This window comes from Lissotriton helveticus (assembly GCF_964261635.1).
Source record: "Lissotriton helveticus chromosome 1_1 unlocalized genomic scaffold, aLisHel1.1 SUPER_1_unloc_75, whole genome shotgun sequence".
Taxonomy (NCBI): Eukaryota; Metazoa; Chordata; class Amphibia; order Caudata; family Salamandridae; genus Lissotriton; species Lissotriton helveticus.
In genome coordinates, this window is record NW_027611720.1 from 582,651 (window position 1) to 607,621 (window position 24,971).

Below are 24,971 nucleotides of genomic sequence, written 5' to 3' on the forward strand. Positions count from 1 at the left end.
CTCCGCACATGCTCACTGTGACGATGGATGGCCGGGGACGTCCGATGCACGCAACGGTTAAAGTTGGCCATAAGGCCAGAGTTGCCACACCTGAAGCACTTCCCATGAAAATTCGTTGTGTTAAAGGGCTTTGAAGTGGTGCTCGATTTGGGTTTAACGAATCTATCCACCAGCAATTTGACATTAATATTCTCCTTTTTTCACCTGAACTGTCTTTGTGTATAATATCAACACATGCTTTTGAATGCTCGTGACTTTTGGCTATGGTCAGCACTTCTTGAAGAGATGGCGTGTCTTTTTGCCACAGGGCGTGTCTCGTTTTGTCGAGGGCGCATCCTAACATGAACTGATCTCTTAAGCACTCCTCTAAAGCTGCACAAACATTTCACTTGGAAGCCAATTTGCGCAAGGTAGTTATGTACTGTTCCACCGACTCATCCTGCCTTTGCATTCTTCTCCCGAAGTGACATCGTTCAAGGACAGTACTCACTTTGGGGAGGTAGTGCAAGTCCAACTTTCTGATGCAGATCTCATATTCATTAAGAGTGGCAGAGTCACTACCAGAGAGTTCAGGAAGGTGTTCAAAGAATTCTTGTCCCTCAGAGCCCAAACAATGCATTAACCATGAGGCTTTCCTCTCTGCACTTAAGGAAGTGCCACAGACACAAGCATAATGTGTGAAAACCTTCTTTCACTTCAGCCACGAGAGAGAAGGAACTCCTGGAGATGTCAAAAAGAAGGGAGGGGCAGTGACATTTTGCATGATGTATGTACTATGTTTTGACCTAGTTACTACTTAAGGGTGATCTTCAGTGATCTACTTACACTGCACAATATCCACAAACCTTATAAGCTGTGCGCATCAGCGAAACTGCGTGAAACTTCAGCAATTAAAATGTAGGCCAATGCGTACAGTCCCAGAAACTTAATTTGCTGTGCGCATCAGCGGAACCATCAGCCCGATTACTGATGGCACATATTTATACAGGGAGGAGTCACTTAAGTCTGATGCTCAATTACATGTGTAGATGTGAGTCTGGTGGTGCCTGATAACTGAAAGACACATATTTGTTTACCTACAATTTCATATATGTCTGATTTATTATTCCTATTACAGCACTTCTACCTTGAGAAGGCCCATCCTAGACCAGTGTGTGGACAAAACACATGCCGACAAATCAAGCACAAAGGGATTTGGACATGGTCTAGGGACGCTAACAACAAATCCTACATCAAACCTCACGTTTAATTGATGGAGAGCAAAGAGCGACCTGAAGCGTAATCCTGAGAAAAAATAACCTGGAGAATTGCTGAAAATTAAAGTAAATTAAATAAAACTAATAAAGAACTACATAACCACAGCTGTGAGACCTGGAAGCCGGTTGTTTCTCAATATAGCCCTAGTTTGTGATTACCTTACAGTGCTCACATTATCATCCGCGCTAGAAGAGATGGGAGCCTGGGGTGTCTGGTCACAGAAGCTCATTTACATACAAAGGGGGTGACAGCCTGTTCACAACGCACAGCACAACTTGCTTACGTAAAGTGCTAGTACACAGAACAGGGTAAAGTCTTGTGTCGCTTTTTTTCATGTTCTTTAATATATCCTGCACCTCGCTCTCTTCTTCTCTTTCTCTCTTTTCAATTCATCATAAATTGCTCAAATTCACTATTGCTTTATCAGCACAGCACAAGTTGTGGGGTAGCCACAGTTTGAAGGGGTCCCCCCACTATTATCTAGAAACGGGACTCAGTTCCATCTAGCTCCTTAGCCTGCAAATGATAATTGTTACTTTGTGAAACACTTTGGGGTTTAGGGGCTGGATAAGGAATAACTTCAGGAAACAAACGCAAATTAAAAGCACATTTTATTTATTCACTGAAAACTGTTTAAAAATGTAATTTCCAAGTTCCACATCTCTGTTTAAAAATATTTACACTTTCAGTCATTTCCGAGTTTAGTTACAAACTAATAGTGGGAAAAACACATGATGTATAAAAACTGAAACCAAAAATGTATTTTTATATTATTTTCATCAACCTTTCACATAAAAATTATTATAATGGCCTGACATCACTCCTTGTGATGTCACTACATGTCACTACACGTTACTGTGATTTGCATATGATAGTGAGTTCCTTCACTATTTTACTTACTTGTGCCCTATTTATTGGCATGACATGGGTCTATAGGTATTAAAAATAAACATATAAATTCACAGGTATTCAGCCTGTTTCTCTGGTGATGTCACACATTGACATGTATTCGGCTGCTTCTTCTATTTTTGGGTCAGTACAAATAACGTGCCGTTCCCCCTCCTTCCTTTTCTCTATTTTTCTCCCCCTTTCTTTGTCTCTCTTGTTCTCTTTATCTCTCCCCCTCTCTATCTCCCACACACTCCTGTTAGCGTTAGCTTCATGAATGTCACTGCTACTTCTGGCATTCATACGACAAATCCTTTAGAACATTGGAGGACAAGGGACAATCAAGTGTGGAAGACGAGTTGCTGGGACTGCAACTGATTGTCCAGTCGCATATATACTTTTGATGTGGGATTTCGCTATTTCACCACATTCTTCAAACAGAGTCGACTGCTTACAATGGCTCAATTCTGGTAAAAAGTAGAGTTTGGCAAGTCACAAAATAAATAGGGTGAGCCATGTCGGAGAGGAGCCACGGGTCACAGTTAGTTATAAGGCCCGAGGCATGAGCTGATCCATCAACCGATAACAGAGTGTAAAAGATGCAGAAAACATTACTTAACCCCTTCGGTGCTCATGACGGAACGGTTCCGTCATGAGCGTCGGTTGGCCTGTGCTCATGACGGAACCGTTCCGTCATGAGTCCATAGGTTCTTTAGAACCTTCAGCACTGCAGCGGAATTCGCGCAGCACTGAAGGGGTTAGAAACAAGGTATATGCTCTTTTATATCTCAAAACAGTTTATTTCTTGAACACCTGTGCTTCACTTTAGTACATCACATATACAGCAGTGGCATTTGTTAATAGTAATATCTACATTTTACCAATGAAGTTTCCCATCTCCAGAGCCCTGACAGCATGTCCACTCTGGGTGTGTTTGGCTTATAGGTTTTATCACTAATCCGACAAGTTAGCTGAAGATATCGTTGTTAGTCCCAGTATTGTTCAGTGTTGCTTTTACAGATGGTGTGGTCAGGTGCGATTGAATGCTTTTCTTTGTATCTCTTCTTCACCAAATAAAAATCAACAATTTTTCTTTTCTTTTAGTCCACATTGTGCTAGCCTCCCACTGTGTATCCTGGTGCATCATGCTGCTTTGCTATGTGTACGGAAGTGAACAATCACTGAAAACAAACACATTTATAATTCTGTAAATACTGTTATCTGTTTTCCTTCTTTACTGCTAGTCCGGTCTTCTATCACCTGGCATTTCAATGTCCCACATAATTTGAATTGAATCTTTTTCCGTAATTCATTCCTCTCACAATAACTGCACTGTTCTGCTCTTGTCTATGTCCTCAGATGGGTCAGTATTATTTTTGATGTTCTTAAGTTCTTTCCGGAGTCTCTGTGTTTGCTGATGTGTTTGGAGGTTTGATAAGTGACTAAAGCTCTTCCCTCTTCACTGCCGCTGAATAGTTTTCCCCCGTGTGTGTTCGCAGATGTCTTTGTAGCACTGATAATTGACTAAAGCTCTTTAGACATTCATTGCACTTGAATGGTTTGTCTCCTGTGTGAGTTCGCTGATGATACCTTAATGCTGAAGAGCTGCGATAACTACTGTCACATTCACTACAATGATAGGGTTTTTCCCGTGTGTGTTCGCTGATGTGTTTGGAGGTTTGATAAGTGACGAAAGCTCTTTCCACATTCACTGCAGTTGAATGGTTTTTCCCCTGTGTGTGATTGCTGATGTCTTTCTAGGTGTGATAATTGACTAAAGCTCTTGACACATTCATTGCACTTGAATGGTTTTTCTCCTGTGTGAGTTCGCTGATGAATCCTTAATGCTGAAGAGCTGCGAAAACTACTGTCACATTCACTACAATGATAGGGTTTTTCCCCCGTGTGTGTTCGCTGATGTGTTTGGAGGTTTGATAACCAACTAAAGCTCTTCAGACATTCACTGCACTTGAATGGTTTTTCTCCTGTGTGAGTTCGCTGATGAATCCTTAATGCTGAAGAGACGCGAAAACTACTGTTACATTCACTACAATTAAAGGGTTTTTCCCCTGTGTGTGTTCGCTGATGTGTTTGGAGGTTTGATAAGTGACTAAAGCTCTTCCCACATTCACTGCAGTTGAATGGTTTTTCCCCTGTGTGTGTTCGCAGATGTCTTTGTAGCACTGATAATTGACTAAAGCTCTTTAGACATTCATTGCACTTGAATGGTTTGTCTCCTGTGTGAGTTCGCTGATGATACCTTAATGCTGAAGAGCTGCGATAACTACTGTCACATTCACTACAATGATAGGGTTTTTCCCCTGTGTGTGTTCGCTGATGTGTTTGGAGGTTTGATAATTGACGAAAGCTCTTCCCACATTCACTGCAGTTGAATGGTTTTTCCCCTGTGTGTGATTGCTGATGTCTTTCTAGGTGTAATAATTGACTAAAGATCTTGACACATGCATTGCACTTGAATGGTTTGTCTCCTGTGTGAGTTCGCTGATGATACCTTAATGCTGAAGAGCTGCGATAACTACTGTCACATTCACTACAATGATAGGGTTTTTCCCCTGTGTGTGTTCGCTGATGTGTTTGGAGGTTTGATAAGTGACGAAAGCTCTTCCCACATTCACTGCAGTTGAATGGTTTTTCCCCTGTGTGTGATTGCTGATGTCTTTCTAGGTGTGATAATTGACTAAAGCTCTTGACACATTCATTGCACTTGAATGGTTTTTCTCCTGTGTGAGTTCGCTGATGAATCCTTAATGCTGAAGAGCTGCGAAAACTACTGTCACATTCACTACAATGATAGGGTTTTTCCCCCGTGTGTGTTCGCTGATGTGTTTGGAGGTTTGATAACCAACTAAAGCTCTTCAGACATTCACTGCACTTGAATGGTTTTTCTCCTGTGTGAGTTCGCTGATGAATCCTTAATGCTGAAGAGACGCGAAAACTACTGTTACATTCACTACAATTAAAGGGTTTTTCCCCTGTGTGTGTTCGCTGATGTGTTTGGAGGTTTGATAAGCGACTAAAGCTCTTCCCACATTCACTGCAGTTGAATGGTTTTTCCCCTGTGTGTGTTCGCAGATGTCTTTGTAGCACTGATAATTGACTAAAGCTCTTTAGACATTCATTGCACTTGAATGGTTTGTCTCCTGTGTGAGTTCGCTGATACCTTAATGCTGAAGAGCTGCGATAACTACTGTCACATTCACTACAATGATAGGGTTTTTCCCCTGTGTGTGTTCGCTGATGTGTTTGGAGGTTTGATAAGTGACGAAAGCTCTTCCCACATTCACTGCAGTTGAATGGTTTTTCCCCTGTGTGTGATTGCTGATGTCTTTCTAGGTGTAATAATTGACTAAAGCTCTTGACACATTCATTGCACTTGAATGGTTTTTCTCCTGTGTGAGTTCGCCGATGAATCCTTAATGCTGAAGAGCTGCGAAAACTACTGTCACATTCACTACAATGATAGGGTTTTTCCCCCGTGTGTGTTCGCTGATGTGTTTTGAGGTTTGATAACCAACTAAAGCTCTTCAGACATTCACTGCACTTGAATGGTTTTTCTCCTGTGTGAGTTCGCTGATGAATCCTTAATGCTGAAGAGACGCGAAAACTACTGTTACATTCACTACAATTAAAGGGTTTTTCCCCTGTGTGTGTTCGCTGATGTGTTTGGAGGTTTGATAAGTGACTAAAGCTCTTCCCACATTCACTGCAGTTGAATGGTTTTTCCCCTGTGTGTGTTCGCAGATGTCTTTGTAGCACTGATAATTGACTAAAGCTCTTTAGACATTCATTGCACTTGAATGGTTTGTCTCCTGTGTGAGTTCGCTGATGATACCTTAATGCTGAAGAGCTGCGATAACTACTGTCACATTCACTACATTGATAGGGTTTTTCCCCTGTGTGTGTTCGCTGATGTGTTTGGAGGTTTGATAATTGACTAAAGCTCTTCCCACATTCACTGCAGTTGAATGGTTTTTCTCCTGTGTGTGTTCGCTGATGAATCCTTAATGTTGAGTAACGACTAAAAATCATTTGACATTGATTGCAATGGTATGGTTTTTCCCCTGAGTGTATTCGCTGATGTCTTTGTAGGTGGTCTAATCGACTAAAGCTCTTCCCACATTCACTGCATTTAAATGGCTTTTCTCCTCTGTGCGTTCGCAGATGATTTTGTAGGTGTGATGACTTACTGAAGCACTTTGCACATTCACTGCACTTAATTTTTTTTTCTCCTATGTGGTTCCACAGATGGCTTTGTAGGTGTGACAAGAAAGTAAAGCACTTTGCACATTCACTGCACTTGAATGGCTTTTCTCCTGTGTGTGTTCGCTGATGTCTTTGAAGGTGTGATAACTGACTAAAGCACTTTGCACATTCACTGCACTTGAATGGTTTTTGTCCTGTGTACGTGTGCTGATGAAGCTTGAGTAGTGATGACAAACTAAAGCTCTTGCTGTATGTGTGTGATTCTTCTTTCTTGGTTAGTCTCTGTGGGTCAGGTATATATTTATCTACATCCCTTGACTGTATTTCCTGATGGGCCGACATGGCTGTTAAAGCACTTGTGTGTTTCTCACACACTTTATATGTGCGCAGTATTTTGTACGTTTGATTTATGTTTTAACAATAAAATACAATAGCCACCAAATATTTGCCACACTCCTAATACGTAGAATGTGTCTTTGTAGGCGGTTGTGCCTTTAGATTGGATTATGGCAATGCACGCTTGCGGGTAAAGATGTATCTTACTTCTGGCCGGTTCAAATTTGGACAGTCTATTGTATTGTAGATAGAAGAGCTCCTCTTTCCATTACCCGTCAGTTGTCTGCCTCCGCTCTGTTGTGCTTTCCGCTTGTTACTGTGGTTTGGCCAGAAAGAGTTTACAATTCACCTAGAGCACGGAATGATGGCTTGTCTTCCTTTTAGAAAATAGAGCACTGCGATAATCACATCATACCGATACATTTATCAAAGTTTGTATTTGACACTTGTTTATACAGGAGGTGGTTTGTTATTGTTGTTGCCTTAAATTTCCTAAGGTCATTTCTTCGTCTTGTGGCGTGGAGGTGCACAGCTCAGCGTCTTACAATCACTGAACTGCCGTTGATGCTTTATCCGGGATCTGTCAGTTTGTGTGCAGGTTCCTCTGTCGCCGACTGCGCTGATGTTTTCCTGAATATTGTAGCTCAATATTTCTGCTATCATTGAAGATTTACAGCATTCGCTTCATTATTGATGGTCAATTCATACATTCAAGGCTTGTTTTCTGTTGGATGTAAAGATATTTAAAATTACTAAATTGAAACAAAATGGAATGAGAATTCACAATATTTAACTGGTTGTAAAAGACATTTCAGGGGAGATTTACCAAATCTCCACGCAATGCAGCGCAGGCCTCCCCTTGCGAGGCTGCGCTGCGTGACATGGAGGGAGCAGGAGAGCACCATATTTTCAAAGATATGGCTCTCTCCTTCCCTTTCCCTTGCGCCGGCACTGATTACAGCAGCCCTGCGCCATGCACACACCTTAGCACAAGAGCGCTAGGGTGTGTGTGTGTGAGTCCAGCATAGGTTTTGTACAGGAAGGACACCCTACCTGAACAAAATACTATGCCTAGACATGAGGGAAACCTTTTCCAACGTTGTATGATTGTTACACTGTGCAGCACGCATGCAAAGTCAGAAAAGGAAGGAGAAATTAAAGCATTTCTCCTTCCAAGCGCTTAGTTTAAACGGGCGCAGTTTTTTCACGCTAAACCCAATCTACTGTATTTGGTAAATTGAGTTTAGCGTGAGAAACAATGGGTGGTTGACGGGAACGCCCATGCCCCACCAGTGGCAGGCCCCAATGTGCAAAGTAACGCGAAGCAGTGCAATGCGATGCTTCACATTACTTTTACGCTATTTGCTGGAAAGAAAATTAGGAAAAATAAATTTTGCACTCTTTTGTGCCACTTTTGTGACGCAAACACGACGCAAAATCTTAGTAAATCGCCCCTTCTTCTTTACTGCCTTTGAACTTAGTAGGGAATATTTCATAATACACAAATATTTAACTAAAAGTTCTGGTGATCAGGTGACATCTTATTAATGTCTGAAAACTAGGTGATTTAACAGTGTTCACTGAGTAACTTAGCAAAGTAAGGGTGCTCGGAGCTCCCAAGTGCTTAAGGTTTTGCTTAAGATAGATGCATACGGTCAAGATTTCATTCAAACAACAATAGAGTTTAGAAAAAGAGATTGACCAGGCGGGGCTGCAAAATTTCCAGTAACTCTTTACGAAGTATACAACGAAAGTAACTCCATTCACACACTTCTCATTTCTTTCCTATTCACTTAAGATTATCTCAAATACCAACTCCTGTCTTTACCTTGCTGTTCATAGGTCACCTTTGACACTTTCAACAGCTCCCTTGGTTCAAGCATTTTTGGTTTCGTCTAACCTGGAAGAGTGGAACATTATTGTGGTTTGTCGGGGTTTCCTATCGCCATAACATCTGTCCATCTCCCTGAAACTAGTGCAGCTTACAGCACCCGGTTCTGGCCCGGAAAGTCTGGATTTTCTGAGCTCCGTAGAACATGAATACAGTTCTTCCGCATACTACAAGACTCCAAGAGTCCACGCTACAAGTGCTGCTGCAAGGTTTAATTAACCCACTGCCCCTGGCAAATGCCAAATAGAGAATAAACATCCAGCCTGCAAGAGCAGAGTGCAGAAAGCATTTCAAGCTCCTCGAGGTACATGGACTTCCTCTGTCTGTCGTAACTGAAGATGTTAATCCTTGGTAACATCTATCGCCTTTGGACAAGGTCCTCCATTTTACTATCAGAATGTAACTCATCCTGCGCAGACACAAACCCTCAAGTCTGTATTGCATGAAGCTGGGTGGTTCTCACGCAAAAGAGGGCCCTCCACAAATTGCTGACATTTTCTTACACCCCCTGGACAGCCGTGGCAACACACAGACCACCCACACCCCCTCAGGGATCACCAGTCCATCTGCCAGGATCAAGACTCGGATCTTTCAACCTTCTCTGTTACCGTCTTTGGAACGGCCCGTCTCTGAGAATCGTGGAAGTTCCACACTCAGTGAGCTCAGAGTTGCCTTGAAAAACCATCTCATGAGAGTGCAAGAAAAGAACATTAAGTGACACGCACTGCACAGAAGTGTAAATATATCTACCATTATTGTTCCATGTACCATTGTCCTACTGCTGATGTTTTGACATGGATGTTTTGCCGTCTATCACAGCAGCTTCTTCGTTATAGTTTGTTTTCCATCATACCTACTTACCTATGTACTGTTTCTGACCCTACAGCATCTCTGGCAGACATGTTGTGCGGTCTGTTGCCACATAAATAGGAAGTAGATTGTTACTGCAGGAAGTTTCCTTGCAGTCAGATGCACTTGATTGGGATAAAAAGTACCATGTTTGTTAGAAAAGCTGCAACTATTGGAATAATAACATACCAAAAGCCGCACATACAGTGCAATAACACAGACCAGGTCCTAGAAAAACGTGATGCAAACAATGCAATAACACACGCCAGGCATTGCAAGAATATGACACAATCAGTGCAATAACGCAGGCCAGGTACTAGGAAAACGGGACTCAAACAATGCAATATCACAGGCCAGGCATTAGGAGAATCCGACGCAAACAATGCAATAACACAGGCCAGGCACAAGGAGAATCTGATGCAAACAATATAATAACACAGGCTGGGCACTAGGAGATTCTGATGCAAACAATGCAATAACACAAGCCAGGCACTAGGTGAATCCGAGGCAAACAATGCAATAACACAGGCCAGGCACTAGGAAAACGGAACGCAAACAATGCAATATCACAGGCCAGGCATTAGGAGAATCCGAGGCAAACAATGTAATAACACAAGCCAGGCACTAGGTGAATCTGATGCAAACAATGCAATAGCACAGGCCAGGCACTAGGGGAGCAAGCTATCTTATCACCAGCAAGGGACACCACAAGCTCTGCGCAGCACCCTGGTAGCAAAGGAGTCCCAGGGTCCACGTCGGAAACGCCGCTAGTGCCATCAGCCTATCCAGGCGCTCAACCTCATGGTGAGGACTGCCTGCCCCAGCATCCCTTGATGTCACCGCGCTCATACCGCTGCCTCTCCCCCCGCAGTGTGGTACGCGTACGGACGAAGCCTGGGCCAAGGGCTGTCCCGTCCTTGCCCTCATTGCCAGGAAGAGGCAGGGCAGGGCTACCCCCCTTTCCACTGGCATTAGGCATCTTGCCTACTCAGATTCGCTGGACATTCAAGAACTGTTGTGGACAAGTCAAGGTACTGTTAACGCGGTTATCTCCCAGCATTGCCCAAACTACTCTTTGATTCTAAATAATTTCGCTCTCTCTCCTGAGGGGTTTGCGGGGCCGGTATAAGGATGGCCTGAGGGTTCTCATTGTCCACGGGGCCAAGAGGCCTGTTCATTGCTGATTGTGTAGACAGGTTGCTTTAGACTTAACTTGCACTATAGAGGTAGCACGGGGAAAAGGAAAACTATGGAGGGCAGTGGGGGAGGTGGCGGGAGGGATAGTAAAGGGAAAAAGGCTAGGAAGATACAGAAACATGCAGGGAGTAATTGTGTACTGGATAGGATAGACACCCGCATTAGCGAGTGCGAGGACATATTAGTGACAGATACTACCACCCATGTAGCAAATACTAAATCCCCACAACGCTCTACCCAACCAGCTAGTATAAACAACCCTACTACGGCCCGCCAATTAGCTATTCCAGCTATATTTCATAACCCACTAAAACAAGCGTTGTCATAGCCAATGGGTCTCGCCTTTGGGACCTTATGTGTTTAGCCAGAACTTTTGGCTATGTTGTAGAGCGTTGTGGCTGCTGTGAATTTTGTTGAAAAGTTATAATAAAAAGTGTTAAGCATTTTTGTTACGTTTATACAAACGAAGACAACATTATATATAACCCTGGGCATAGTACTTCGCTACGCCCACGGAGTGGGCGTAGTGTTGCCTACTTCGCCATTTGCAAAGTAGGCGTAGCAGGCAACACTACGCCTACTCCATGGGCGTAGCGAAGTTGCCCGCCACCCGCCTCCATCCCGCCCTCCCTAAATACTTAAATAACCCTTTTAAAAAGAATAAAAACCACTTACCTTTTCGGCTGCGTCCCTGGGGCTCCCTCTCATAATCGTGCTGCCGTCTCGGATACTAATGCGCATGCGCGGCCGCCCGCACATGCGTATTTCTCACGAGAAATGAGCATGCGCGGGCGGCCGCGCATGCGCATTAGTATCCAAGATGGTAGCGCGATTACGAGAGGGAGCCTCGGAGACGCAGCGGACAAGGTAAGTTGCTTTTATTCTTTTTAAAAAGGTTATTTAAGTATTTAGGGAGGGCGAAGGGAGGTGGGTAGTATTTAGGGAGGGCAGGAGGGAGGCGGGTGGCGCGTAGTGGGACTACGCGAAGTGCGTAGGTGGACGTAGTTTCTTGCCCACTTCGCGTAGCTTCGCGTAGCTTCGCGTAGCCCCACTACGCCTACTACGCCCAGGGTTAATTATATACAACTGAAAAACCTGATAAAAAAAGATTTTAACATAAAAAATGTCTTCTACTTTTTTTGTACTTGCACGGCTGGCAACTTTTTCCTGCCTGTTCTCATGCTTGTTTGTTATAATTTTTTTTGTTATGGGAAATCGGGACATTAAAAACGGGGGAGTGTAGGTTGGAAAACAGTAATTTTATTAGAACACGAGCAGTGGACGGACACTAGGGGAGAATCAACAGTGGCATTGAGCGGTAATATTTGGAGTGTATGTTGCATTAAGTGCAGTGTAATTATGTAGCATATAATTATGTGGCACTGAGTGGTATTATTTGGAGTGTATGTTGCATTCAGTAGAGTGTAATTATGTGGTGTGTAATCATGTGGCACGGAGTGGTATTTGGAGTGTATGCTGCATTGAGTGCAGTGTAATTATGTAGCATATAATAATGTGGCACTGAGTGGTATTGTGTGGAGTGTATGTTTTATTCAGTAGAGTGTAATTATGTGGCGTGTAATTATGTGGCATGTAATCATGTGGCACTAAGTGCTATTATTTGGAGTGTATGTTGCATTTAGTGCAGTGTAATTATGTAGCATATAATAATGTGGCACTGAGTGGTATTGTGTGGAGTGTATGTTTTATTCAGTAGAGTGTAATTATGTGGCGTGTAATTATGTGGCATGTAATCATGTGGCACTAAGTGCTATTATTTGGAGTGTATGTTGCATTTAGTGCAATGTAATTATGTAGCATATAATTATGTGGTAATTATCATGACATCCTAAAGCGGACTCCATCTATGCATGCACCCAGGATCTGGGGACAACACCCTTAATTCTGCTTGAGGTTAGCATAGTGCAGAACACAAGTCACCTTAAAAAATAACACTACATCACAATGCAGTAACAATAGACTTCTGTTCCCTGAACCCAGACACCCCTCCGATCACTCATGGACTTTCCTTTACCTTTGCCCGTGTATAGTGCTCAGCTGCCTTTAGGGTAGGTTTGCGCTCTACAGATACCACAGATGTACATAAATATTGTACCAAAGCCAATCAGGGAGGTTCAGTGCTAAATATGTCAGACAATGAGTGCATTTCACTTGTGCGAGCATTGTGCGCAGCCTCTCTTCGGGTGGATGGGGTGACCAATTCTCTGTGTTGTTGGGTTCATTTCATTTACTGAACTGACTGTGTTCTTACAGAATACTAACTCTGGTGTGTGACTCCTTCTGCGGCGCAGTGACTGAATCGAATCATTTGACTCGATTTACAGTGAATTCAAACCAAATGCATCTAATTAGTAAACGTGAGAACTAGAGAGAGAGGGGGGCTTAGTTCGAATAAAGGACAAGAGATGGGAAGAGATAATAGAACATTATAAGGAACACCGAAGAGCAGGTTTAAAGAACAGGGTGGAAGAAAGGGTGAAACCAGGGTAAGAAAGATTGCCCCTTGAGCATCAGTTTCAGGAGCAAACTCAGAACTTTTAGAAGCTGCAGCGTCCCGCGAGTGGTGCGCCCGCTCGTGTGAAATCTGACACAAAACAGATGGCACACTGCGCACCGCTGCTCGTAACCGCAAGCCGTAGGCCTTTTCACACGCTTCCAGAGCGATTCCAAGAGGTTGTTTTCCTAGAGCAGAGCATGCGCACATGGTTTCAAAGGTCAACGCACATCCACTGGTTGATGGTTGACAGGGTACCAGGGGATAGTTTAAAAACCAACAGCCTCAGTCCCAAAACCGGGAGTGATCCAGTAAGATAACTCCTACATTTATTACCCTTTGCCCATCACTGTTTGATACTTTAATTTAAGTAGGGAACAACATGAGATATCCCTGAACATAATGGTGCATATTACTCTGATGATCAAACAAGCCGTGAAGGCGTGCTTGAAGCAACTTTTTATGTCACACTCTACTGACTTTGAAAATAGTGAATAGGAAACACCGTAAGTCAAACTCTAGGACGAAAACAAAGGGTGTGACTGGCACCAGAATTTTAGCTAAAAAGAGAAAGGAATGAAGCACATTGGCTGCCACCAGGGCCTGATCTCATTCCATGCTCTTGGCTTATGGGCAACATCAGAGGAAGAAGCTCCCAAAATACTTGATGGCCTAATGATGCCCGGACAATCACTTCCAAGTTTGTCAATCCAGCAAGCAGGACAGGCGGAAAGGGCAAGCAAAAATTACCCTCCACCAGCCAAAGTGATAAGGGCAAATTAGTAAAATAATGATTGGCCACCAGAGGATGAACGCCGACTCACTGTCCTGCCCCATTTCCATTCACAGAAGACTGCGGATAGCCTCTTCCACATCAGCACTTCAGATGCTGTCCTGTTGTGTTTGTTTTCTTACGAGACTCTGGCTCAGGTTGCCCTTTTAGTGAATTACATTTCAAAAGGTTCAGCTATTTATTTAGTACGCTATAAAAAACCACTAATAAAGTAAAAATCGGTATCAACCAAATACTCCCTTACAATGTATCCCTACACTTCAAATATACAATTTTAATTGATTTAAAGTACAGAAAAGTGAAAGTTGTAGATGTTTGAAGTGGGGCACTTTCCTTTTTAGGTCTCACTTACCAGACATTGCTGTTGCGAGTCTATTGCGAGTGGTGCGCGTGCACTGGTGTCAAAACTGACACAAAACAGATGGCACACTGCGCGCTGCCACTCGTGACTGAAAGCCGTAGCCTTTTCTCACGCACAAGGGCGAGAAAAGTCCACAGCAATTCCAAAAGGTCGTTTTCCTAGAGCAGCGCATGGGCTGCTCTAGGCTTGACCTAAAAAGGGAGCCCAGAGATAGGCTGTGAGGGAAACCTAGATGCTGGAAGTGATAGCCAATCCTCAAATAAGTAATCTAGGAGTGACCTACAGAAGACAGGGTCGGAAATCCCGTGCACTAATAGGTTTCTACCACTGGTGGAGTTGCTGGAGGAGGACATCAAAATGGGGCCTAGGTGTCAACCCCCTCCTCAAACACAACATCCCGAGACATGTATCCTAGAACCAGATTGTAGATCTACCAATGTTCCCCAAGAAATACTTAGCCTCATTAATACTCTCAGACTAGAGGTCGAGGATATGGGAACTATGCTTGAGGGTCTTATTTCCCTGGTAAATCAGCTATTGAATAAGGACCCTTCCTGTCCCTCTTGCCCTGTACCCACTGACTCTACATCTCATCAGGTGGTTTATCCAGAGTGGGAAATACCCACTGTAGGTAAGGCTCCAAAGTTGGCATTTTTTTGCAAGCTAGCCCCCCGCATCCATGCCACGTATAGTAGTTCCAGCACCCTCCAGGACCGAGTAATTAGCTCTGTAATTCGCAAATACATCTCAAGGGCTTCCAGACTTACCTCCCGAACCCAATTACTAGATTGTATTGAGCTTACACTGAATGAGGTTAATGTTGCCGAAAATCTTCTTTCCCTGGAATATCGTACTTGTCCCCAGATGGTTCCTCGATCCAACTCAGACGGTTCTTACCAAGCAGTGCGTGCCACCAAACACTAGAATATACACTGCCTGGGTTAAGAGGCTTTTCCTCTCTTGAGGCTAATGATTGACTGCTTTGTAATACCCAGAACAAACTAAATGGTCTTTTTGCTCCCCATATGATTAAGGAATCCCCTCTCTTACCCTTAGCTGGTACTCAACTTCCTTGTCTTCATCCTGGAAGGGAGGCTACTGCCTCTCGGGAAGCACCCTCCTTACCTGTTGGAGTATCGGGCCCAAATGATGCACTTATTGATGTTACAAGCGGACAGCGGCTACATTCACCTGCTACCAATGGGACATCCATGTTATCCTGGAATGTAGCAGGATTGAAGACGAAGACCGTCTCCCCTGATTGGTTCACTTTTATTGATCAGTTTGATGACTGTTGTTTTCAAGAAACCTGGGCAATAGACCCCCTATACTGCTTAGGTTACTTAAATGTCTATACCCCTGCAACATGTGTGGGCAAGGGTCGACCCTCAAGGGGATTGGTAATCTGGGTGCGCCAAGATGGCGGTTTTAATATGGAGGTCCTTGAAACACAGAGTAATGATATCGGTGCGATCAGGTTGAAGTGGGGCCAACAAGGGGTTGTGGACGTTTCTAACGTTTATGCCAGAGGCTCAAAGGGGAAGAAGTCGGACGTTATAGCAGCTTTGGACGACTTATTAGATCTACACTCCTGTGGTTCAAACATTCTGATCGCGGGGGATTTTAATGTGACTTTTGAGCCCCTCACTCTTGAACATTGTTGTAGGAACGTGTCATCTGACTGCATGGTTGCCCCCACTTTTTTCCTGGTGTTTTGCTAGTGTTCGACTTAGTTTTGCTGGGATCCTGCTATTCAGGACCCCAGCCTATCTGCGTTCTTCCTAAAATGGATTCCATGTACAATAGGTACACTCCAGTTTGGTTACTGGGGTACCCTTGTGAGTCCCTAGTATATGGTACAATAGGTACTAAGGGCATAGGTTCCCCAGAGGCCTACCAGGGGCTGCAGCATGAATTATGCCACCCCTGGGAAGCCTTCCAAAATTACACCACAGGACTGGTGGCGCAGCCTGGGTAAGGTGGTGCATGCACCCTGTACTGAGATATAGGTTACCTATATCTACCTTAAATCACTTCACATAGAGGCCTATCAGTCACTCCTATGGCAGGCATTATCAATCCTGAAGGCAGGGTGCTTGATTTCATGTGCAAGGGTGCCTATGCATGAGCAGAGCCCCTTTGTAGCCTCGGAACCTATTCTCTGGGGCTGTTCTGTGATGCAGCCTGACCATATACTCTTAAGTGCATTATATCCTCGCTGTAAATGCTAACTTTGGGATGGCTGCACGGAAACATGTTGTGTTTGGTGTCAAACACTTTGGAATCCTACCCCCCTGCCAGTCCTGGCGGTGGGGGTAGAATTCCACCCTTTTAGAGGGAGAGACATGTACACAACGGTCTACCCGATAAACAGTTTAAAGAGCCCTGGCATCACAAAATGGATGCTGCAGCCACAGACATGAGTCTGGCCTCCTCCTGCTGACTGAAACTCCGGCAGGGGAGGCCTGGATAATAGGTTTCCTGTCACAGGGAGGTGTAACCACCTCCCAGACAGGCCTTAGGGAATTAGGGCTGGGTGGGTGCACTCCAGGAGTGCTTTGAAGTCTGCACTGGGGGCACATTTGGTTTCCCTGTGGATAGTCCAGTTCAAACCGGTTGCACGGAGCTACGAGCCCCTGCTCTGGCAAAAAACTGAACAAAGGAAATGGGTGTAGCCACCCCTCTTACCAAACCCTCCCTTAGGTGGGTCACCAGAGTTAGTCCAACCCCTTTCTTACATATAAGTAAGGAACCCCTGGTAACAGGACTTTAGATATCCCTGGATGAAACTCTGCAACTGAATCCTGGAACTTCGATGCTCTACTCAAGACTAGAGGACTAAAGAAATCTCCCTTGTGGTCAAGGAGTGACTCCCCTGCTTGGCAGGCACCAACGAAGCATTTGCCGGTCTGCATCTCCGAAGCTCCCGACGTACTCCGAAGTATCTGCAGCCCAGGAAGAGGATTTCCAAACTTCTCAGAGGTTGACCCGAGTCCCCAGCAAAGCTGAGACCTGCAGCCCTCGTGAGTGATGTGGATCCAGAACGCCTGGACACCGTGCACAATTGCAAGTGCATTGAATTCTCGACATCTCTTGAAGTCGTGCTTTAGGTTACTTGTAGCCCCAGCCCCGAGCACCATCTGCACTGAAAATTGTGGGCCCACACTCCAAGAGTGTTCCGTGGGCCCGATTCTTGCATTTCCACTCGAGGCTCCTTTGCGATCCCTAGTCCGTTGACTGGTGGGTCCCTGTGCAGTCAACTCTGATTTTCCTTAGGCTTCTCTGATTGCTTTAGATGTGCCCTGACTCCCCACCAAGTGGTGAGTCCCTCGGACCTTGCTGGCCCGCACCGAAGTATCTTTCTCCTTTCTGCGTGGGTTACTGTTGCCACGGCTTGTTGGGTCCAATCCGGGCACCGATACCGCTGCACTCGACATCCTTCATGGGAGAGCACAAATCTAGCTCCTGGTTGTCGTTGATGCTGCCTGGTCCTCATGGCTGAAGAGTCAAGCTTCATCTCCTTTATCTGAAATCACCCAACATCGGTGGGTATCTGCCTATCGTGCCCCTGGTTACTGGCTAGTGACACAGACTCTGTCCCCTCTGCTTTCAGGGTCTTCTCATCTACGATCCAGGCTTGGATCTCTGCGGACACTTTCCACTTCGACTGCAGTAGCACTTTGCAGCAGATCGCCATTGGAAACAGCGACGATTCCTGACACCTAAAGATACCTATGCACCCGGCTTCCCTGGGTGAGGTAACTCGAGTACTCCATTGCTCCTGTGGGTGTTGGCTCTAGAACCCCTTAAGTCTAAGGGGGTTTGCTCAAAGTCCTCCTCTAAGTGTCCCTTTTCTTAAATTTCCAACCGCGTCATTCCCCATTGAAGTTAACGGCGATCCGTGGCTGTGTTCAGACACTGCACGTGTCCCCTGTGGGTCCCCTGCGTCACTACCTTGGGTGGTTCCTGGTCGCCCCAGCACTTCTGCAGGCTGTAGGCCTTGTGTCTATCAAAGTTGTGGTTCTTATACCACTTTATTGATATATGGTTTGGTACGTCCCTAGGGCTCAACATATATTGTGTTAATTTACTGTGTGCTATTAAGTTTTCTGTATGCACTTTTGCCTCTAGCCTCATAAAGAAACTGGAGGGATGTGTTTAGAATAAATATATATATTTTATATATATCCTTTGTGTGGTTCTCCTTTCATTTGGTCATTCACGAGATTATAAACTGGTAAAACAAGCTGCTTAACATTCCTCCAAGACTTAGCCTGAAGGCTGCGCTCCATAGCTACCAGAAGGATAGCTTTCAATAAAGGTTGTCAGTAACCTATCATCAATAAGTGTCGTTTGGACTGGTGCAAGGTACTAGAATAGTGGTCAGAATATGCCAGGCCAACTTCTCACATATTAATTCAAGTCTTGCTAAAGCAGGCACGACAAAGTGCACAGCATTGGTGCCCTTCTTTGTATTTGCAGCAGCGTGCCATGCGCCCTTCCACTTTAATAATGCCTGTCGCTTATTTGAAATGCAGTCCACACAGCACTCGTGGGACGCCGCTTGTTTGTATTTGTAGCGCCATGCAGGATTTCTCTTTGGGAGCGGCTGCCACCCCGCACAGAATGGGTGTCCTGCAAGTGCTGTGTGGGTCGGCCGCTGTTCTTGAAGTGGGAGCGTGCAGGGCCCGCTGCAAATGCAAACAAGCGGGCACCATTGCCCAATTAATGGATAACTTATCCTATGCCTTCGTCAGGACCTTAAGTATTGCTACTGCTCTCCGTCGGTACCTCTGGCAGTTTCAAAAGCCGCCTGGGGCTGTTGGAACCATCAGAGGTACCGACGGAGAGAGTGGTGCCTCCTATGTCCTGATCCGTGGCCAGGTGATGCGAGGTCTTGTCCTCTCAAAAGACGGGAAATTGTTATTTACAGAGGAACCGTTATCCTTATTTACAGGTAAAGAGGTTGTATCAGTTCCAACTCTTTACACATGTTATAAATTGTGTATTTATAACACTCACTTGCAGTAGCAATACTTAAGGTCCTGACGAAGGCATAGGACAAGTTATCCATTATTTGCTGAAACATGTTGACCCTTCACATCTAGACAGTTATTTGTTTAAGACTGTCGTTTTGCACTGTTTTTATGTCTTGATCTCTGAGAGGCACAAATAAATAATGTTGCTTCCCATTGGTCAATTTTAACTCACATCACGTACACACTACTGCACTGCATTCACGATTCCCACATAATCGAGTACTCGCATCTAGAGGTCCAAATACAGTCAGATGTGTTCACCCAGTCCTTCATTATCGGTGGACATGACCATACTGTATAGACGAACATAGCCCATGCCAATGCATGTTTTCGCTACATGTTTGTCTTTCCTGGGTCAGTCCTGTGTATCATTTTGAGTGTGCCATTAATGAAGTGAAATCATAACATGTTTGAGGGCAGTGTCCCACTTGTATCTGTGAATTACAACTATAGTCCCTTCCTTATTTCCCCGTCACCATCAAAATAATTTTTGGCATGTCATCTTGTAGTGTTCTTTAGTGTCTTGTGACCGATCCTCTTGACAGAGGCAGATCCAGTATGTCTGTGAGGGTGCTTGTGAACCAGGTGTCCCTCAATGCTTGTGGTTTTTCCTGCCTGTGACTGGAAGCATTTAGCCTGTTGAATTGTGGGATTTGCAGTCCAAACTCTGTAGTTTTTCCTTCTCATTACCCGTGACTATTGGTTTTTCCCTCCAAATGTCTCCTTTGCTCTGTGCTAAAACGTGTATGTTAAACAGTGCACCCACAGTGACCATTTTGTGTTAACAAGTAAGTGAAACCAGCCCCCTTCCCCCATGAGACAGCAATAATCTGCCGTAAGATGTTTAAACTGTGTTTAATAGGGACTGTGCACTTTGTTTTTTGGCCAGGAGAGGTACAGTTTTATACAAATAGTGTTGTTAGAGGACAAGTTTGTTAGGGCCTTACCTGCAGAAGGAGAGGGAGTACAGTTTTATACAAATAGTGTTGTTAGAGTACAAGTTTGTTAGGGCCTTACCTGCAGAAGTCCAAAGTGTGGATTGAGCCTGTCTGTCTCCTAGGAGATTTCTGAATAGAGGAGCAGCTTCCAACTCCCTGGCCAGCAAACCTTGTCTGAGGTTGCTGAGACCTTATATAGTCTGATATTGTTTGGTACATTGGACACTGATTGGTCGCTGTATCTGGTGTTTCTATTGGTTTAGGGTTAGTGTCTTCATTGGTTGGGTATTTGAGGGCTCTGATTGGTTTCTGGGTCTGTGATTCAATCAATGTAGGGTTGGAGCTAGTGTTAGGATTTCTATTGGAAGTAGGGACTAGGGCTTCCTGTGTTATTTGTTGTTTGGACTGGGGCTAGGGTTAGGCCTTTAATTGGAAGTAGCGATTAGAGCTTCTGGTGTGATTGGTTCCTGGACTAGGTGTGGGACTAAGAGTAGAGTTAGGCTTTCTATTGAAAATAGGAACTAGGGCTTCCTGTGCCATTTGTTGCTTGGACTAGGGTTGAGACTACTGGTAGGGCTAGGGCCTCTATTGGACGTAGAGATCAGGGTTTTCTAAACTGATTGGGTGCTTGGACTAGGGTCATGATTGGCTGTAAGGTCCTGGTCTCCAATTGGTTCTAGAGTTTAGGGTTAGTGTTGTGATTGGATAGTGTTTGGGCTAGGGTTCCCAATGGCTGAAGGGGTCACCTGACTACTAGGGCTATAAACAGCCAAGGCTTAGGGCATCTCCGCTTGGGAGTCGGAGCTAAGGGTGGAGAGGACATGGGTGAGTGCCTGTTTAAACCTGTTGGAGACTGGCCGGGACCAGTACCAGGAATGCTGGCCATTCATTAATACCCACCCTACGTATTTGTCACTCAGTATATATACATTTATTTTCACTATAGATATGTGCCTATCTTTGTGTATTGCTTTGTATAAACATGTACAATACTTATGTTATAAAACAACAAAAAAGACAAAAATCATCTTTGGTCTACATGTACTTGCTTCCATTGTGCATCTATGTACCTCCATGTACTTGGATCTATGTGTCTGTTACTTTTCTCCTTAAAAAGCATATCCACTGCACTACCCTATTTCTCATCCTGTACCTCTATCAATATCTTTAATCTGCATATACTTACCTCCTTTATGCATCTATATACTTTCAATTTACTTATGTATCTATATATTTATCACTTTCTTCTAATTTAGCATATCCAATGCACTACCCTATTTCTCATCCTGTACCTCTATCAATATCTTTAATCTGCATATACTTACCTCCATTATGCATCTATTTACTGTCAATTTACTTATGGATCTATACATTTATCACTTTCTTCTAATTTAGCATTTCCAATGCACTACCCTATGTCTCAGCCTATACTTCTCTCAATATATCTTCTAGCCCAACATTTTGACTCATCTCAAACTTCTTTCTACTACTCTTTCCAATTCACTACCCTATGTCTCACCCTATACATCTATCAATATATCCTCTACACCCACTCTCTTTTATCCCAACCCCCATACCACTACTATGTTTCACAAAATAATCCTCTCTCCTACTCTATCCCACCTTGCATCAACAGACAACTCTTTTACTATACCGATCCCCCAAAAGAAACCTTTCTAAACTCTCCGCTCTGACTCTTCCCCTCCAAAAACACTTTTTACTCATCCAAAAGCCTCCTCCTACTGCTATGACCTAAAAAAAGAAATCCTTCACTCTTCCATCCCTCCAGTATCCTTTTCAATCAAAATAACAGACTAACATGTTCACTTCTCTAATTCCATATTCCATCATATTAATTCACCTCTAATCCTTTATGGGTTCCAGAGTAGCGTGCTACTGGCCATCAAAGTGTTTCAACACCTCATCAGGCTTACAAGCGCTATATAAATGCAAACCTTTTTTTCTTTTTTACCTCTCCCCAACCCTTCTCATTCCAAATAACTGACTAACATATCCACCACTAAAAATTACTTCATATTTCACTATACTAATTCAACACTAATCCTTTATGGGTTCCTGAGTAGCCTGCTACTCGCCAGAAAAGCGATTTAACACCCCATCAGGGGTAACAGGCACTATATGAATGCAACCCTTTCTTTCCCTTCTATCCCTCCGCTATCCTTCGCACTCCAAATAACTGACTAATATCCAACACTCAAATTACTTTCATATTTCACCATACTAATTCAGCACTAATCCTTTATGGGTTTCCGGAATAGCATGCTACCAGCCAAAAAAAGCGCTTCCTGGGTTAGAAGTGCTATATAAATACAAACCTTCTTTCCTCTTCTATCCTTCTGCTATCCTTCCGAATCCAAATTACTGACTAACATATCCACCACTTAAAAGTTACTTGCATGTTTTACTATACTAATTCAACACTAATCCTCAATAGGTCCCGGAGTAGCTTGCTACTCGCCGAAAAAGCGCTTTGACGCCTCGTCAGGGGTAGTAAGCGCTATACAAATGCAATTACAATAAAATATAATACAATATTGTGATTTTATTGCAGATGCTGATGAGCAATGGGGGATCTTAAAGTTAGAACTGCCACCAATTAAAAAATGGTCTGACGTGGCAATCCAAATCAATGCCACTTGTCTAGAGAAGGGACCACGGGCGGCGAATGTCAGATCCACATCCGATAGGCATGGAGCAAATACTTTCAACAATGGCAATTGTGCCATTAGCATAGACTACTTATTAATCAATCTGCGACTGTGGCATCCCTTAAGGGATATGGTAGTAAGAGAGCGGCCAGAGAGTGACCACAACCCCCTGTGTGCAACTCTTGATTTGTTACCACAACGGGAACACACGCGATCAGAGAGTAATTTGCTCACAAGGATGTGGTTCCATCAAACGACATGAGACGCCTAAAATGGGCAAATATACTCGAGCACCCCGAAGCTTTAGCTTCAATATCCCTAGACGTTGAAGGGGCGATTTCAGAGTTGGAAGTATGCATGCTAAACTCAGCTGCTCTTGACCCGGTGATCGGTACCCATGTTAGCTTTTTTGCCAAGCTACGCACTTATTTCATTAGATGCCATAAGGCTAAGGGAGTCTATCCTAGGAAAGGCCCTAAGTGGTTCAATATGGAATGTAAAGAGGTGCGTAGACAACTAGGAGCTGCAATTAAAGAGTGAAATCCCAGTGCTGTACAGCAACTAAGGTATATTTACCGAAGAGCACAAGTTAAGGCAAAAAAATCCTGGGATAAGGATAGATGGCAGGAACTCAAATTAGCATGCGTAAACAAAAATCCCAACAGTTTTGGAACATAGTTAAGTGGGACAGGGGTGGTCTGCCAACCCAGCCGCAAAAAACACTTTTCACAGGAGCATTGGGTCACTCACTTTAAACCTCAATATGCACGTAGCTCAGGGGAAGGGACGGAAGAGAAGCCCCCGTGCCGGTACTAAACAGGCACAGTTTTTGAAGATGCTGAAGTTAGTCTGGCCTTGGGGGCAGTAACAGGAGGTAAAGCACCGGGCCCAGACGGCATTCTGCCGGACATATTTCTGTATGAAAAATCTAAATGGTGCCACTACAACGCGATGGTGGCTAACGCTATTGCGCAGGGTGCCCCAGTTACTGAGTCGTGGAAAGGGGCAGAGATTATCCCCGTTTTTAAAAAGGGGGATAAATCCCTGCCAGGAAACTACGGGCTTATCAGCCTGAGAGACTCACTCCAAAAGATAATTCTGCATCTAGTTTTGAACAAACTGCAGGAATGGGTGGGAGAGACAGATAGCGTATCTCCTCTACAGGCAGGCTTTAGGGCGTGTACTAGTACCATTGATCAGGAATTTTGTTTTATTATGCTCTACTGGAAGACTGTGGTCTTGAACAAGGGTAGTCTTTATGCTGCCTTTGTGGATCTTAAATCGGCTGCATGCTGAGGTGCAACGGAGGGCAAGAACAAGAAGGTTGGGCTTGGATGTGTCCCAGAGTAATTACCAGTGGCAGAGATGAACTCAAACGTTCCACCCATCATTTTCCGTATTCATAAATATGCCAGGTGTGCCCAGATGTGGGTCCCATGCTCGCTGCAATGCTGGAATCAAGCCGCACCCTACAGTCAGAGCCCAGATGTGGGTCCTGGGCTCGCTGCACCACTGGAATGAAGCCGCGCCCTACAGTAAGGACCCAGATGTGGGTTCAGTGCTCACTGCACCGCTGGAATCAAGCCGCACCATACAGTCAAGGCCCAGATGTTGGTCCCATGCTCACTGCACCACTGGAATGAAGCCGCACCCTACAGTCAAGGCCCAGATAGGCTGAAACCGGTCTTGGGTTGCTTCTGTTCCGGTTCAGAAAGGATCTGGATTGGCTCTTCAGGCTGGACTGCTTCTATTGGAAGGAGTCTAAAGCTGATTTGCATATGTCTGCTTCCTGTTTGAGGTGGCATTGTGGGCCAACACCAATTGATCTCCCTCTCAGGCTTGGCCTGGGGAGGACCTGGACCACAGCCGGAGTCTAGTGAGGATGAGGATGTGATAAGTGCCTGGTATGGACCAGATACAAGAAAGTGAGCGACCCAGATTACCCTTGAGGGCTTGGGTAATTAAATGAAAAGGTAAGAGTGCCTTCAAGGGAATTCGTTTAGACAGATTTTTA

At 44.4% G+C, this 24,971-nt stretch overlaps 1 protein-coding gene across 1 annotated transcript in view; it reads right to left on the reverse strand.

Moving 5' to 3' along the window:
• Positions 1-1,851: 1,851 nt before the first annotated feature.
• The window catches only part of LOC144806453 (uncharacterized), a 41,914-nt gene continuing 18,794 nt past the window's right edge, over positions 1,852-24,971 (reverse strand). The window contains 2 exon segments of the mRNA XM_078672815.1: positions 1,852-3,792; positions 3,794-7,429. Of these exon segments, the coding sequence (XP_078528941.1) occupies positions 3,588-3,792; positions 3,794-6,711 (3,123 nt within the window). The 5' untranslated portion in view covers positions 6,712-7,429 and the 3' untranslated portion in view covers positions 1,852-3,587.